At 39.4% G+C, this 17891-nt stretch overlaps 1 protein-coding gene across 1 annotated transcript in view; it reads left to right on the forward strand.

Moving 5' to 3' along the window:
- Positions 1 to 949: 949 nt before the first annotated feature.
- The window catches only part of PRKACB (protein kinase cAMP-activated catalytic subunit beta), a 147863-nt gene continuing 130921 nt past the window's right edge, over positions 950 to 17891 (forward strand). Inside the window, exon 1 of the mRNA XM_062191629.1 lies at positions 950 to 1196. Coding sequence (XP_062047613.1) covers positions 1151 to 1196 — 46 coding nt within the window. The 5' untranslated portion in view covers positions 950 to 1150. The remainder of the gene's footprint in view (positions 1197 to 17891) is intronic.

A 17891-nucleotide genomic window follows, 5' to 3' on the forward strand; every position in this document is an offset into this window, starting at 1 on the left:
GGAATAAATGTTCACAAAACAAAGTCCAAAGGAACATGCAAGAAGAAACTACTAGATGGCCGCATAAAATGACCTGATAAGTAAACTTAATAGCAACCCAAGTAACCTAATTTCTGTATTAAAACAAATGCACTAACAATGGTGAATGTATTTTTATTTCGAGATCTACAAAGTTGCTAAGTACAATGCTCCACATCCACATGCTCCACAGAAATTCTGCAGAAACAGTAACGTTTTCTCCATCTTCCTCTGGGACGTCTGACAGAAAAACCTCACTGAAAACATCCCAGGGCTAGGGTACCGGAGCCCAAGAACCGGAAAGACAACAATGTAGGCTCCGCGGGTACCTGAATCTGCCAGGGAAACACAGGCTTGACCCAGGACCCTAGCAGGGACCGGGCTTATACCGCGGCCCAGAGGTTTCCCTCCGCGTGCGGTGTCCAGCCCGACGGCGCGGTTCCTCTCCGGCCCGGGCGGGGAGAAGGCAGCCTTTGAGCTAGGAGCCGCCGCGTTGCACAAGGAAAGCAACCCGGGCCATCTCAGGACGTCGGGGGCCCAGGCGGGGCGCGCTAGGCAGGAGAGGATTCTCCGTTCTTCACAACTAACGGTTCTCACGCCGCCTCCCGCCACCTCGGGGACCGGCGCCCGAGTGCCAGCCGGGGACACAGCAGCGACGAACCTCTCCCGGCCGCCTCTGCGCGCCACCTCCGTCCACCGCCCCCCAGCTAAGCAGAGCGGGGACCCACCGCGGGCCCCCCGGGCCCGACCCGCACGTCACTTCCGGCGCGCGCGCCCGCCCGCGGAGATATACCCGGGCTAGGGCCGAGCCCGGGGCGCGCGGCTGTCCGGGGGCGCGCAGGGAGGGCGGGCTGGGGGAAGGGGGAGTGTCTGCCCGCCGCCGCCGCCGCCGCTGCCGCCGCCGCTGCTACCGCCGCCGCCGCCGCCGCCGCCGCCGCCGCCGCCGCTGCTGTGGAGTTCGCTGGAGCCCTTTCCTCAGCCCCGGCCCGGTCCTCCCGCCCGGATCGCGGGCACCGGGGCGCAACCCTTGCTCTGGCGGGTGCAGAAGCGGGAGTTGGCTCAGACTGTGGAGCGGCGGAGTCGGCCCCAGCCCCCTTCCTCTCCCTGACCCCTTCTTGCCATCGCCCCAGTCATGGGGAACGCGGCGACCGCCAAGAAAGGCAGCGAGGTGGAGAGCGGTGAGTCGAGGGCAGGGTCTGGGGACGCGCTGGGAGAGCCGGGGCGGGACCCGGAGCGCCCTCTCATCGCAGCCCCCGAGGCCGCGGGCATGGCCCAGGCCTAGCGGCGGCCGCTGGGAACCAGTCCTGGGGCGCCGGGGACCAGCTGCCTGCCTCCCCCACGCCCTCCGCCAGCTCCGGGGTGAACGCGGAGCCTGAAGGGCCGGATGGGGCGAGCCAAGGGAAGGCGGTCCCGCGATGCCCTTTCCCTTCAGAGCGAGCGGGACCGCACGCATCCTGGGACACTTCCCCAAAGGTGGTCCAGGAGAAGTCCCGTGTGCCATCCCACCCGAGCCCCTCGCTGGGCGCCACAGGTAGTGCTGTGGGTAGACTTCGCGCTCTCCGCTCCATCACTTGGGTCCAACCCAGCCTCTCGCAAGGTGAGGGGCTGCGAGGCTGGCTCTCCGCAAGGAGGTTAATCCCGAGTCTTAGCGATCCTTCATCTCTTCCGATTAGGAATGGAAAACACAGACCAAATGGCAATTTGACCTGTTAGAGGAAAAATCGAAGCAGGTGTGCCTTATCTCTAGACACCCCCCTCCCCGAATCTACCACACTGCTTGTAAAACTTAAAGGTCATGCGGAGTTGAAGTGCTTCTAGAACACTGGTGATTTCTTCTGAGAGCTGAAAGTGCGTGCGGGCATTCAACACTTTACACCAAACAGCAAAAATCCATACCCACTGAATTGCCGTGCGGCTTTGGCTGTGTGGTTTTCTGTGTGTTTGCATTGGTGTTGTTGTGTTGTGAAAGAAAATTGGTTTGGCTAGGCAAGGTTCATGTTAGATTTTATAATTCGGAATGACCAAATAATACCATTTGATATTTATTATATCATTAGGAGTAAATGACATCTCAGCTCTGGAACTGAACCTGGTAATTTATTAAAGTTCATGTACATAGTATCTTTTAATGTTTCTATGTTTGTAACATAATTGTTAGGCTACTTTTGTAATTAAGGTGAATCGAATAGCTTTTTTTTTTTTCTGTATTGAAACAGAATTGATGGAGAAGGATTTAATCATTCATTTCGTTTAATGTGAATGAAATCAACTGATTATATGGTTTGTGTATCATCAGTAAGGTTTTGGTGTTAATTTTCAGGAGCTCCAGAAAAGTTTGATGAACTCTCATACAAACTTTATGAGCATACTTTAGCTAGTGTGATCTGGAGATTTTTTGAAGTCAGCGTGGAAGTAGATCTTGGGTTATCTTTTTTAAATTGCACAAAATTGGTAACCAACTGTACAAAAATATATCGAATTCAGAAAATATGAAGAATTATTTGTACCTGACAAGTTGATGTTTTCCCTGTTCATTTAAAGCTCTGTTGACTGAAAGATAAAATCTGTGCTAATTAAATTACAAAAGTATGTGTGAATATTGAATCACATCAGTGATTTTCATTAGTGAGTGGTATCTTGTACAGTGTTCATATTTCTAATGATGGTAGTAGACTCTTCTGTCATCTATATATTTCTGTTGATAAGTTACCAAACCAGTTCTTATCCAGATAGTGTTAATTTGAAACTCACAGCTGTGACAAACAATTGGAATATCTGCAGAAAACAGAATAGAAACTTTAAATGCATATCTAAACAAATTTAAATGATTCCAATGAGTAACTTTTTTTCTAAAATCTTAAGTGTTGATGACAGCCTAGTTCTTAAGCATTTTATATTGTTTATTTATGGTAACTGAAGGTCATCATAATAGTTTGAAAAAATGTTGTGCAGAGACTAAAGAAAAGAACAGATAATGTTCATAGGGAAAACTATTTGAAAAATCACAAGTTGATCATTGTTTGCAGTTTCATTTGGAGCAATGTTATTAGGTATATGTTGCTATTCTAATGTAGTGAAAAAAGAAATTGTATTGATATGTTGTAAACCTTAAGGAAAGAACAACTCTTAGCATTATGTGCCTAACTGTTCTCTGCATTTTTTTAGAGAACTATTCTTGAACATTTATGTTTCCAAACTTGAATGTAGTTATTTAAACTTCAGGTGACACATAAAGTTTTAGAATTGTAAGTGATCTTAGAAATTAGCTTATGTAGTCATTCCATTCCAAAGCCAAACAACCTGACTTCTGAAAATGCAGGAGTTGAGATCCTGCTATTAATAATATCAGAGTAAGGGATAAATCTTATGGCCCAACACCATTCTGTATCACTAGATAATCAATTAACACATTTGCCAAGTGTTAAAATGAAAACTCAAAAGTTTTACTGTCTAGTCTGAGAGAGAAGATGTGAATATAAACATTAACTGAAAGGCAAAATATAAGTGCTAATGTTGTGAAAAAGCAAAGTTAGAATTCTAAAAATTGCCAATAGGAAAATGTTTGATTTGAAAATACCAAGTTGATTAAGATTTAAAGTTTACGGTTAGGACTAATCTCTCACAGGTAGGTGAATTTAGAGCTTATCTCTAAAAGTACTCCAGAAGAATAAAGTTGAGCATACAGATGATTGAGAGAGTTGGTTAACTTTGATTATGTGGTACCTATATTCAGTAAACTAGGGATATTCCAGTCTCATCTGGAATTCTGTCTCATCTCAAATTCTGGACATAACATTAATTTGGGTACCTGCTGTTCTATAATGAACTAGGAAATTGTATTGATGTGGCTTAAAACTAATGAAATAATAACATTATATATCTGATTCTAGACCAAAAACCAAGAAGTAGCCTTCTTTGCATACCTATGTTTTTAAAAATATTATTCTTTGGAGCGGGCAGTGAGCATAGTGCTTAAGGAGCTGATTGGGATACCTGCATTCCATATCAGAGAGCCTGGATTTGAGTTGTTGGATCTGTAACACCCATATGAGAGACCTAGATTAAGTTATTGGTTCCTGGCTTTGATGAGGCCTTGCCCTTGGAGGTATGGGCAACTGCAGAGTGAATCAGTAGATGGGAGTTCTGTCTGTCTCTCAAATAAATACAGATAAATAAATAAAAATTATTCTTCAAACTAAGTTGATGTGTAGCTAATTAAATATCAGCTGACCAGCGCTGTGGCTCACTTGGCTAATCCTCCGCCTGGGGTGCCAGCAACCCGGGTTCTAGTCCTGGTTGGGGAGCCGGGTACTAGTCCCAGTTGCTACTCTTCCAGTCCAGCTCTCTGCTGTGGCCTGGGAGGGCAGTGGAGAATGGTCCAAGTGTTTGGGCCCTGCACCTGCATGGGAGACTGGTAGGAAGCACCCAGCTCCTGGCTTCAGATCAACGCAGCACCGGCTATGGCAGCCATTAGGGGAGTGAATCAACAGAAGGAAGACCTTTCTCTTTGTCTCTCTATCACTGTCTATAATTCTCTGTCTCTCTCTCTCTCTCTAACTCTGCCTGTCAAAAAAAAAAAAAAATCAGCTAATACACAGAAGCATAAAGTTTTTTTTTTTTTTAACTTTCATTTAACAAATATAAATTTTCCAAAGTACAGCTTTTGGATTACAGTGGCTTCCCCACCCCCCGCCCCCCCATAACCTCCCTCCCACCCGCAACCCTCCCATCTCCCACTCCCTCTCCCATCCCATTCACATCAAGATTCATTTTCAATTATCTTTATATACAGAAGATCAGTTTAGTATATACTAAGTAAAGATTTAACAGTTTGCACCCACACAGAAACACAAAGTGTAAAGTACTGTTTGAGTACTAGTTATACTGTTAATTCACATACAACACATTAAGGACAGAGATCCTACATGGGGAGTAAGTGCACAGTGACTCCTGTTGTTGATTTAACAATTGACACTCTTGTTTATGGCATCTGTAATCACAATATACAAGTGAGACTACAATTCTCTATGAAGTTTTAAACTCATCATTCCATATTGTTTTACTTATGCAGCCTCCTACTTTTTACTCTACCCGTAGTCACCAACACAAAAAACACATCCCACTTTTTTTTTTTTTTTAAAGATTTATTTATTTACTTGGAAGTTAGAGTTACACAGAGAGCGAAGGAGAGGCAGAGAGAGTGAGAGATAAAGAGAGAGAGAGAGAGGTCTTCCATCCGCTGGTTCACTCCCCAGTTGGCTGCATCTGCTGGAGCTGCGCCAATCCAAAGCCAGGAGCCAGGAGATTCTTCTGGGTCTCCCACACAGGTGCAGGGGCTCAAGGACTTGACCATCTTCTACTGCTTTCCCAGGCTATAACAGAGGGCTGGATTGGAAGTGGAGCAGTTGGGACTCGAACCCGCACCCATATGGGATTCTGGCACTGTAGGCAGCGGCTTTTACTCATAACACCACGGCACCGGCCTCAACATGCCACTTCTTTTAACCTGGGAAGGGTTTTTATTTGTCAATTACTTTTTAAAAAATATTGCACCTACAGATTGCCAATGGGACCTTGTATTATTTACTCTTGATAAAGATGTTGAGTGTTATTATAGAGATTTTGATACAGATTCTCTCATGACTACAAGTGGTTAAGACCCCTTAGCTTAGTGTTCACTTAATGATCTTTGAATGTTTTGCAGAGAATCTCTGTTTGAATAACTTGAAGGTGAACAGAAATCAAAGAAAGCCATAAATAGATTAGGTTCAACAAAATACAAGTTTCTGAACAGCTAACATATTTTGAGGGCCAATAATAGTCTTTTTCCAAGTGGTTTGCATGTATAATTTCACTTAATCTTTTCAAACCTTATGAAGTAGTGCAGTTATTTCTCTATTTACAAAAGGCAAAAATGGAGATTCGGCATAAATTACTTATTTAAGATAACACAGTTAGTAGGTCAACAAGCAACACTCACATCTAGGCAACTTAATTCCAGAACCTGAAATCCTAACCACTATGCTAAATAGTATCTGTATCCAATGGAAAAGACAATCCTAAAGTACATATATGAGCTTATATTTTGTTTAAGTTTATTATGAATTGTAGCACATTTTGGTTGCACTCAGTAGTTTTTTTGAAATTTTAAATATATGAAAAAGATTAATTTTTCTTGTACCATTCTTTGTATTCAGTTTTATTATCTGGAAAATTAGGATTAAATTGCCTTGAAAATCTTTTCAGATTTAGTATCATAAAACTAAGCCATGTAAAATTTTCTATATTTAAAGCCTTCATTACTAATTATACTTATCTATTCTTGTAGATGTATGCCTTCTCTTCCTGTTAAATAGCCAATTGAAATTATTTTTAAACTTGTGTTAACATTTTTAAAGTATTTTAAAAACTTGTATTTTACCATAGTTTAGAATAGCACTGTCAAATCCAACTTTCTGTGATGATGGGAATGTTCTCCATCTATGCTGTGCAACATGATTGCAAAACTGGCTATGTGTGATTGTTATGGGATTGAAATGTGACTAGTGCTGTGAGGAACTGAGTATTTAACATACATGTGACTAATTGGTGTTTGGCATATTGGACAACACAGGTTTGGAACAAAGCTGTCTTTGCCTGTAATAAAATGTCAACCCATCTTTCTGTAATCTTGGTAATTTTTGGACCCACATAAGTATGTATAGGTGAGCAGAATTATAGACTTGCCTTTCTTCGGGCTAGGAATTAACTTACTTCCTTAGCATTTCCTCTATATTAGCATTTATAAACTTAGTCAGCAAATTATAATAGTTTAATAATTTGTGTATAACTTATAAAGTTACCTACCAATTTAAAGCTTTCATTATCAGACTTTTTGTTAAGGAAAATTGGTAGCAGATATCTGTTACAGTTTAGTAAATGGGGGCAGAGGTACTTGGGAGTCGTCTTCCTTAGGTTTTAAAAAAGGTCAAAACTTGTATGCAGTTTTGATGACCTATATATGATTTCATCCAGTTCATCATAATTATATGAATTTTTTGTGTAAATTATCTATTGTATAAAAGTATCTAACATTCTCCTACTCAGTGTCCTTCACTTAGGATATACAGATTATTGCTTTTCATTGCTGGCTGCAGGATAATTAAAGCACTTTTTTTTTTTTTTTGACAGGCAGAGTGGACAGTGAGAGAGAAAGACAGAGAGAAAGGTCTTCCTTTTTTCCGTTGGTTCACCCCCCAATGGCCGGCGTACTGCGCTGATCCAAAGCCAGGAGCCAGGTGCTTCCTCCTGGTCTCCCATGCAGGTGCAGGGCTCAAGCACTTGGGCCATCCTCCACTGCCTTCCCAGACCACAGCAGAGAGCTGGACTGGAAGAGGAGCAACCAGGACAGAATCCGGCGCCCCAACAGGAACTAGAACCCGGTGTGCCGGTGCCACAGGCGGAGGATTAGCCTAGTGAGCCGCGGCTGTGCTGGCCTAGAGCACAAAAGGCAGCTTAGAAAAGTAAGCCATGACTGAGTGGCAGAAGCAGCACTTGAGATAATCCTAGGTAAGCCAGGATAGTTATTAAGGTCTTTTCAGATAGTTAAAAGTTAACCATCATGAATTTTGAGATTCCATTAAGTTAATACAACAATTAGTATAATGTATGAAATTGTCAGTATATCTAAGTGATAATAAGTGTTAGCACACATATGTAACCAAATTTCCTCAGATGAATAAATCTTAAAGTTTTTAATTAAAAAATTAGGTTAAATAGAAAGTGCAGAATTTATAGGAGGCAAATATATGTAGGTTGGCCAGCGCCACGGATCACTAGGCTAATCCTCCGCCTGCCACGCCAGCACACCGGGTTCTAGTCCCAGTTGCTCCTCTTCCAGTCCAGCTCTCTGCTGTGGCCTGGGAAGGCGGTGGAGGATGGCCCAAGTGCTTGGGCCCTGCACCCGCATGGGAGACCAGGAGGAAACACCTGGCTCCTGGTTTCAGATTGGCGCAGCACCAGCCATAGCGGCCATTTGGGGAGTGAACCCATGGAAGGAAGACCTTTCTCTCTCTCTCTCTCTCTCACTTTTCTAACTCTGCCTGTCAATATATATATATATATATATATATACACACACACATATATATATATATATATATGTAGGTCAGTACCATATTATTTTGAGCAGTCTTTCTTTAAAAAATATTCCATCAAGTGTATTCTGCCTAGCTATTTTCCTTGTTGTTTCATTCATTCAGTACTTATAATTGAGCTCCCAATATATGACAGATTCTATGGAAGGCTATAGAAATAAAGATTAAATAGGATGTAGTAACTTCACCAGGGTGCCTATTATTATAGAGAGACAGATATATCGACAGTAAATGAGAGGAACCCTGATACGAATGCTTTCATGAAAGTTCCATAGGGTAACTTAGGGAAAAATGATAATTTCTACTGGGATGGGGAAAGGTTCGAGAAGCACTTCACAGAGAAGTGAACCCTGAGTTGAGAAGTAAAAATGGAAAATGTTCACTAAATGGAGTACAGGAGGAAGGGTGTTCTGAGTAGAGGGAGCACAGAGTAGGCAAAGATTCAGAGGAGTGAAGCACCGTGGCTATTCAAGATAAAGAGGTAAATTTCCATTGTTACTAATTGATAAGAGTATGAGGTTCGTGGTAGGGAGGGAAGAGATTATATAATAAATGATGACACTGAAGAATTTACAAAGATCACATAATGGACAGAGTTAGTGTGCACACTTAGGAGCTATTATACTTTGAAATAGGGAAAGATATTATAAAATTTGGGATTTAAAGAGATTCTTATGGCCATGTGAAGATACATCACTGTGGAGCAAATGGAGCAAGAAAACTTGTATAGTCCATATTTCTGAAGAATTCTGAGAACCAGGTTGTTAGAGAGACATGGATAGGGCACAGAATCTGCATTGGGAGGAATTTGGAAACCAAAGAAGAACAGACTGTATTTTACTAATTGCCCATAGGGATTAAGGGAGAGGAAGAACTGGGGATGACACTGAAGTTAACTTTCGTGTCTTGTGGATAGGTTGTGATGCTAATAATGGAGTCAGGAAATGAACACAGGGCAGGAGTAGATTTGAAAGTAGTAAGGTCAGGGAAATACTGAAGTCAGGATGCCCATGACATTTCTGAGAAATGATTGGATGTTGTGAATATGGACTGCTTTTCATCCTCCCAGCCATGGGTGGCTGGGATATGACTTTGGATAATTAAGGGGCTTTTCCTACATTCCGTCTTCATTTTATTCCTTTTTTCAAGACCAGCTGTTTAGAAACTGTTATCTGAAATAATTTCTATAAATTAAGAACTGTAATTACTAAAATTTTAGTGTTTTTGTTTTGAAAAGTATAAAAGCCAAAGTACAGATGAGAGCAATGTAACTTTTAAAGCAGCAGAGTAATTTAAAGTCATATGAAATACTAGTTTCATAGTTTATATATCTGATAAGCTATTGAACTTTAATAATTTGTAATAGTGAAAATAAAATGTAAAGTATAGAAACAACATAGATTATATTCAAAGTAAATATCAATTTTCTTCCCCTAGAGTTTTCTGAAGTCTCCAAGCTGTGGTATAAAATTGAGAAGGGTGGATTCAATGGTAGTGCTATGATCTCTTCCAGCTTCATAATCTAATGGTTTTATTATAATTATTAAAAGAAAAAATAAAAGACTTTCTTGTAAATTATACATTATAGAAAGCTTTCACAAATTGTGTGGGTTAGAGAAATGGTAAGTGAAACTATATATGCAAATGAAAATAAGGTAATATATTTAGAGAACAATTTAAATCTTCACTTAAAGAATGATAGTCTCTGAGATATGACCCAAGAAACAAATTTATGAATCACTGTACTGACGTTTTAAAATATTTTCATATTGTATTACAGGAAAAGGGTCATCTAAATGTTGCCCATCTGGGGAGAGTATTGGAAATAAAACATAGCATTCTACTTTCATGTAAAACCCTTCATATATACTATATGTAGTTGTGATGTTTGGTATATGGCAGAACCAGAGAAAGTTTATATTAGAGGTGGCTTATAGGAGTAAGAAAAAGGAAGGCCTATTGTATGAATATGAATTTTAAAGAAATTAGAGCTCTTTAATCTAGAAAAATTAGGGCTATATGATTGAAGTATATAAAATAAAGTAGTATACACACAGAAAATCTTGGATGGTTCACCTAAATTTCAAACAGTAGAACCCCTAGACTATTCTTCAAGACCAATACAAGCCAGTTGTGCAACATGGATGGAACTACAGGTCAATATGTTAGTGAAATAACCTGGCATAGAAAGACAAATACCATGTGATGATACTCATCTATAGACTCTAAAAGAATTGACTCACAGAAGTGGAGTGTACAGTAGTCGTTGCTAGGGAGAGTAGCAGGAAGGGAGGTATAGGGAGAGGTTGATTAATGGATATTAAGTTATAGTTGGAAGAAATATGTTCATTGTTTTTCTCAGGTGACTGTACATAATGATGATGTAATATATTTCAAAAAAAGCCAGAAGAAAAGATTTTTATGTTTTTATAATAAATATTTGAGGAAACATGTTTACCCTGATTTTAACATCACACAATGTATATATGTATCAAAATATCTCATGGTACCCTATAAATATGTACAATTTTTATATATCAGTTAAAATTTTTTTAAACAGCAAGTACAGAAAATAAAAGGAAGTAGAGTAAAACCTTGGTATGAACTGGGCTTAAAGAATAAATGTATTTAACTGATTAGTTGTCATTTATGTTTAAAATTGAAAACATTTATTTTTATAAATTCAGCTAGTATGTTTAAAAATTGGAAAAGTTACAGGTTGGTATTGTGGTGTAGCACATAAACTACTGCCTGTGACGCTGGATTCTCATATGGGCACTGGTTTTTGTCCCAGCTGTTCCACTTCCAGTTTAGCTTCCTGCTAATGTCCTGGGAAAAGCAGCAGAAGATGGCTCAAGTGTTTGAGCTCCTGCCATCCATGTTGTAGACCCAGATGAAACTTCTGGCTCCTGGCTTCAGCCTGGCCTAGTGCTTGCTGCTGTGGCCATCTCGGGGAATGAACCAGCAGATGGAAAATCAATCTCTTTCTCCCTCTCTCTGTAACTCTTACTTTCAAAATAAATAAATAAATCTTTAAAAACATTTGGAAAAGTTTTATTTTTCTTTTTACTGTTTTTCTAAGTATTATAACCTGCTGTCCACTATACCTTCTGAAAGAATCATCAGTATTCATAAGCTTGTCTTTTTTGTTGCTAATATTGAAATTTACTACTATTAAATAAATAATAAATTATTTCTCCTGACCTGGAGGTATAGTGTAACTTTTAATGCATTTTTATATTTCACCTTGCTAAAAAGCAAGCATTTATTTATTGATTTTTATTCCTTAACTAAGGGGATGAGGAATAAAGAGTTACTTTCATGTAGCTTTCAGTCTATTAAAAAATTTAACATAGCTAAAACCATAATTATGAGAATGTTGTAGGAAGTAGAGTATAGGATATTTTCTTTGGCAATAATTTGGTTTCTCATTTTGCTATTATAATGAAAAATCTGAATCATTATTGCTATGGAACTATGCAAGTGATTTTCTGAATCAAACGGGATTTTTTTTTTAAGATTTATTTTATTTATTTGAAAGGCAGAGTTAGAGGGAGAGACAGAGATTGATCTTCCAACTGCTGATTAACTCCCCAAATGGCCATAATGTCCAGGGCTTTCCCTAGGCCTTCCACTGCTTTTCCCAAGCCATTAACAGGGAGCTGGATTGGAAGTAGAGCAGCCAGAATTCAAACTGACATCTAGATGGGATGCTGGCATTGCAGGCAGTGACTTAACCTGGTGTGCTACAACACCAGTGCCTGGGATTCTTTTTTTTTTTTTTTTTTTTTTTTGGTAAAGATGCATTTACTTATTTGAAAAGCAGAGTTAGGCAGAGGCAGAGAGAGAGGGAGGGGTCTTCCATTCTGCTGGTTCAAGCCCCAGATGGCCACAGTGGCCAGAGCTGTGCCAATCCAAAGCCAGGAGCCAGGAGCTTCTTCTGGTCTCCCAAATCTCTCAATTGGGTGCAGGGGCCCAAGGACTTGGGCTATCTTCTACTGCTTTCCCAGGCCATATCAGAGATCTGGATCTGAAGTGGAGCAGCTGGGACTCGAACTGGCACCCATATGGGATGCCAGCACTGCATGCTGCGGCTTTACTCACTATGCCACAGTACTGGCCCCCCTGGGATTCTTTTAAAGACAGAAATGCACTAATGCACTAAGTGAATTGATGCACCAGCATAATAGAAATTAGTTCTGTCTTACAAAGATGCCATATCTTTTATCTGGCTTGTGATAATAAGTTATAAAGCCATAATTTATTGTATTCACTATTGCCTACTGTTTGTATGTTAACTTTTTGGTGACTTCTGAAACTTTCGTACTCTTGTGAGGCAACTGTTGAATTTAAACCCCAAATCTGTAGCAAACCTATCTTCTCTATCAGGCCTTTGTCCTCAAAAAGTTAGAGACTGCCTTGAGGTCTGATCAGTTTAGGGTCCAAGCTAATAGAGTGAATATTCAATTTTTATACTACATTTTAAAAGTAGATTATCAACAACATCAGTAGGCTATTATATGTAAGCCACAAATTTGAGAGAACATTTTCATACAGATGTTACTTCTTTTATAGGGACCAGTTATGTTGATAGTGTTGGCTACTCCAATCCCAGCTCACTTCCTTGTTGAGTAGGAGCTATGGAAGATTAAACTGGAGAAGGATGAATTGTACTTTTGAGTATAATCTTGAGCTCACTAAATAAGCTATAGGTCAACTCATAGAATGACAGAGGGATAAGACATTCATTTAATCTAATTCATTTAATTAATCAATTTAATTTAATTTGTTCATTCAATCCTTGAGTTGTTTTTTTTTTTTTAAGATTTATTTATCTGAAAGGCAGAGCTACAGAGGGGCAAAGGTGGAGGCAGAGGCAGAGAGAGAGAAAAGTCTTCCATCCATTGGTTCATTCCCCTAATGGCCGCAACAATTGAAGCTGTGCCTAACCGAAGCCAGGAGCCAGGGGCCTCTTCTGGGTCTCCCACATAGTTGCAGGGGCCCAAGGAGTTGGGCCGTCTTCTACTGCTTTCCCAGGCCATAACAGAGAGCTAGATTGGAAGTGGAGCAGCCAAGACTTGAACTGTTGCCCATATGGGATGCTGGCACTGCAGGCAGTGGCTTTACCCACTATGCCACAACTCCGGCCCCTTCAGTCATTCTTAATGTGTACTTACTGAGTGCCTGCATGGTACCAGACACTGTGCAAGTCCATAGATACAAAAAATTATATGACTTGGCTGTTGTACTTAAATTGAGAGATAGATTTTATGATATTTATAATGATGCGCTGATTCCTGAAATTGATAGTAGAGTGAAAATGCAATGTAGGAGTTTATATAGGAATAAGTTTAGAATTTCTGAGGTTATCTTGGGAAATAGACTGAAACTGATGGAGTAGAAACTTGTTTTGAGTTTATTTTGGAGATTTTTACACCTATAATTATAACACATTGTATCACTTTCTTAGCTGCTTCCCCTACTCTACAGTGTGATCTATGGTGGTAGAGAGAACATCTATTTTGTTTAGTGTTTTAAGCCCTAGAATTAGCAGTTCTTGGGTTGTGTCATCTTGGAAGCTGAGAGTATAGATAGTTAAATGTATCAAAAACTCAAGTCTCTGTTAGAAGCATAGTCATCTCCCGCCATCCCCAATTAGCAGGTACTTTCTCTGTAATATACTGACTATTTTGAGATAATATCTGATTTGTTTGTATGAGAATACCTCTTTATCTCTTTTTAGAATAATAGTTTATATACCAAACTTATATCACTTTTAGTTGCTAGGGAGACATCGGTCTCAGGAAGATTCGATATTGGATTAGGAAAAACTGTTGTGCTTCCAACCTTTTGAAAAATATATCATTTGAGAAGCAAGCATTTTGTCTTGTGGTTAACTTATTACTTAGGATACCCACATCTCACATTGGAGTGTTTGGGTTCAAGTCCCAGCTCTACTCCTGTTGCAGCTTCTTGCTGATGTGTACCCATGAGAGGCAGCAGAGATGGCTCAAGTAATTGGTCCCTACTACCCATGTGGGAGACTTTGATTGGGTTCCTGGATCCCAGCTTTGGCTTGGCTCAACTTTGGCTCTTGCAGGTATTTGGGAAATGAACCAGTGGAAGTGAACTCTCTCTCTTTGGCTCTGCCTCTCAAAAAAAAAAAAAAAAAATCTTTGATTTGAGACATATCGTTCAACTGTACCACTATGTGTCTCATCCTTGTTGCTATCATTTATCAAGCCCTTACTTTTCATTCATCAAAAACTTTGCAACACCTGCCTCAAAATCTTTATCTATGCTCAAAGCCAGCATTGTTTGTGAGTGGCTTTAAATTCTTTGTGGATGATCCAGTCGTCATTATTACATCTCAGTTTCTTGACCATTTTCTCTCCCATCCCTTTCTCTTTACTTCATTTCATCTAGTCTCACCAAGAATTTTATGTTATTCATTAACTGATCAAGAGTCACAAAGTCTAGGAATGTCACTATTCTTCATCATAATATCCTCTCATTTTGTTTACTTTAAAAATATTCCTGCTATGATCATTTATTATTAGAACTTCTCCGGCCAGCGCCGTGGCTCACTTGGTTAATCCTCCGCCTGCGGTGGCGGCATCCCATATCGGTGCCACTTTTAGTCCAGGTTGCTCCTCTTCCATTCTAGCTCTCTGTGCTGTGGCCTGGGAGGGCAGTGGAGGATGGCCCAAGTGCTTGGGCCCCTGCACCCACATGGGAGACCAAGAAGAGGCACCTGGCTCCTGGCTTCAGATAGGCATAGCGCCGGCCGTAGCAGCCATTTGGAGAGTAAACCAATGGAAGGAAGACCTTTCTCTCTGTCTCTCTCCCTCTCTCTGTCACTGTCTATAACTCTACCTGTCAAAAAAAAAAAAAAAAAACTTATCATCTATTCACCCATCAGTTCTCCTCTTCATTTTTTTTTCTTAACCAGTTGAGATTGCATGGTTCCCAAAATCCTTTGTATTTTTGTGTTTTTATCATATCCTTCAGACACTGTATCTGTATTCTCAGTGCTTTCAACCAAGAGCTAAGTACTCCTTGAGAAAGTCACACAGAAGGGCTGTATAAATTCACCACCATCAACTTAAGATGGACTGTCAACATCACTTATAATTCTACCACATTACTCTGTGCAGCTCTGTCTCCCATTTTTCACAATTTCGATTTCATTTTTCTCTCTTTAAACCTCTGACTTCTCCATTATCTTTCTTGTAGTAAATGATCTTACCCACATTTCACTGGGAAAATAAAAACTTTCAGATGGAAAGTTAACTTCTTTCTATCAAACGTTTACACCCATTGTTTTTAACTTTATCTTATTCTGTTATAGTAAAATAATCATCATATAACACTTTTACATTTAGTAGCTTAAAGCCATGACAACATTTATTTTTGTTAGGAAAACACAATTTGCGTGGAGCTCCATAGATAGCTTGTCCCTGTTCTCTTTGATATCTAGTTTGGCTCAAAGGCTGGGGATATAAATCACCTGTAGACTTTCTCATTCTTGCTGATGCTAGCTGTAAGCAGTTTGAACCTTACTAGGACTGTCTGGAACACCTATTATGTGTGACCTCTTTCTTTTGACTTGGGCCTCTTTGTAACTTGGTAGGGAGAGAGCTAGGTGCAAGTAATAGCCCATTATGACCTAATCTCCAAAGTCAAGCAGTGTCACTTCTGCTGCATTCTGTTCACTAGAAGTAAGTCATTTAGGTGATTTCATATTCAAAGTTGGTGAATTAGATTCCACCTTTGGTAGAAGGAATTAAAATAATTTTTAGACAAGTTTTAAAAACCACCACATTTTGCAGAAATTCCAGTCTCTCTATTGTTATTTTAGAGCCCATTCCCTCCTGCTTTCCCAGAAGTCTTTATGTTATCATGTATTATTATCTTTTATATCCAACATGTCTTCTTGTTCATTTAAAAACACATCTCATTTCCTTTAACTTTCAAGTCTGTTATTTGACTCTACTTTCTCTTCTTTCTCCTTTTCATCTCTCATCTACTAAAGGGAACTGGCCTGTGGTTTACAGTATGTGTGGTCATGTCATTTGTCTTCAGTGGCCAGACAGATAATTTTAATTTGTTTGGGATAAAACATGAGGCCAATAGAAAAAAAGGTGAAAGTTTTTTTTTTTTTTCTTTGCATGCTATGTTGGAGTACTTCCTAAAGCTCCTGGGAAAGTGGAATTAAAAGTTTCTTTTGGTTCAAAACATTTTAAAATTCATGTATACTCCTTCTGTAATGTGTATTTTCCATGATCTTTTTGAAGATTCATTATATTAGAGCTACCTACAATCAAGATACAGAGACCTTAACCTAAATTTAACACAGTTCAGCTTTTAGACTACAGTTTGCTTGAAAGTTGGTTTTGTTAATATTGGAGTATTTAACATGAAGTTATATAAAATATATGGCAATACAAAAATGTCAGTCTGAATTATAATGTGCCATCCAGTGAATAAATAGGAACCTACCCTCTGAACATCATTAGATTCTTTGACCTAACAAGCTCTTGATTTTGTTTATGGTAAGAATTAACCCAATTTTACAAGAGACTCTCAAAAAGTTCATAAAAATGTATATTGTAATAAAACTATATATGGATCTCAAAAACTTTTTATTATGACACTAAAACTCATGCTCAGTTGTTCCTATGTGTCTGAACAGGATCTAGTTTGAAGCTCTCAAGAAGGATAAGATAATCAGTTTTAAAATAATTTATTTTAGAGCAACATAATTTGTGCTAAGATTGAAGCAAGATCAAATCTCAAATTTATGTAACACTTGAGTGGGAGAATGGTGAAGTCTTTGATGCTTTATGTAAAGTTGATGGGGACAATGCCTCAAAGAAATCAGGAGTTTACAGGTGGAGACCTTGCTTTAAGGAAGGATGAGATAGATAGGGGTTGGTGCTGTGGTGCAGCAGGTTAATCCACAGCCTACAGGGCTGGCACTCATATGGAATGCCAGCTCAAGTCCTGTTGCAGCTCCTTATTGGGATAACAGTGGAGGATGGCCCAAATGCTTGGGCCTCTGCATCCATGTGGGAGACTCAGAAGAAGCTCCTGGCTCGTGGCTCCTGCCTCCGTCCTGGCCCAGTCATCATCGCAGCCATTTGAGAAATAAACCAGTGAATGGAAGATCTCTCTGTTTGTAACTCTTTCAAAATAAATAAATCTTTTTAAAAAAAATTTTTAAATGTTATTTAAGTTACATAAGTTTCATTGTTTACATATATACAAATTTAAGAACATAGTGACACTTCCCCCACACCCTGGTGCCCACACTCCAACCCTTCTTCCTTTTTCCTTCTTCCTCTTCCCTCTCACATTCCCACTCTGAATTTTTTTAAACTTTTATTTAATAAATATAAATTTTAAAAGTAAATCTTAAAAACAAACAAGAAAAAATGAGATGATGAAGATGAAAGCTATAATGGCAGACTATCCACATCAATTTGTTAGAAAAACTAATCTTTATCATACCCTTATTTCAAAGGATTGATAATTAACAGCATAAATAATAAACAATACCTTAGACATCTTAACTGGTTCAACTTACATAATTCTGAATGAAAAATTAAAGTATGATAAGCTTTTTGCTTGACAAGAGCCCAAACTGTGGCAATGATATCAGCTGCAATTAAGAGCAGATCTTAAATCAGTAGGCTCAAAGAACTAGAGCAAGAGCCAAGTTTTTGGCTTTACTGA

Source organism: Lepus europaeus, chromosome 5, assembly GCF_033115175.1.
Source record: "Lepus europaeus isolate LE1 chromosome 5, mLepTim1.pri, whole genome shotgun sequence".
In the NCBI taxonomy this organism is placed as follows: Eukaryota; Metazoa; Chordata; class Mammalia; order Lagomorpha; family Leporidae; genus Lepus; species Lepus europaeus.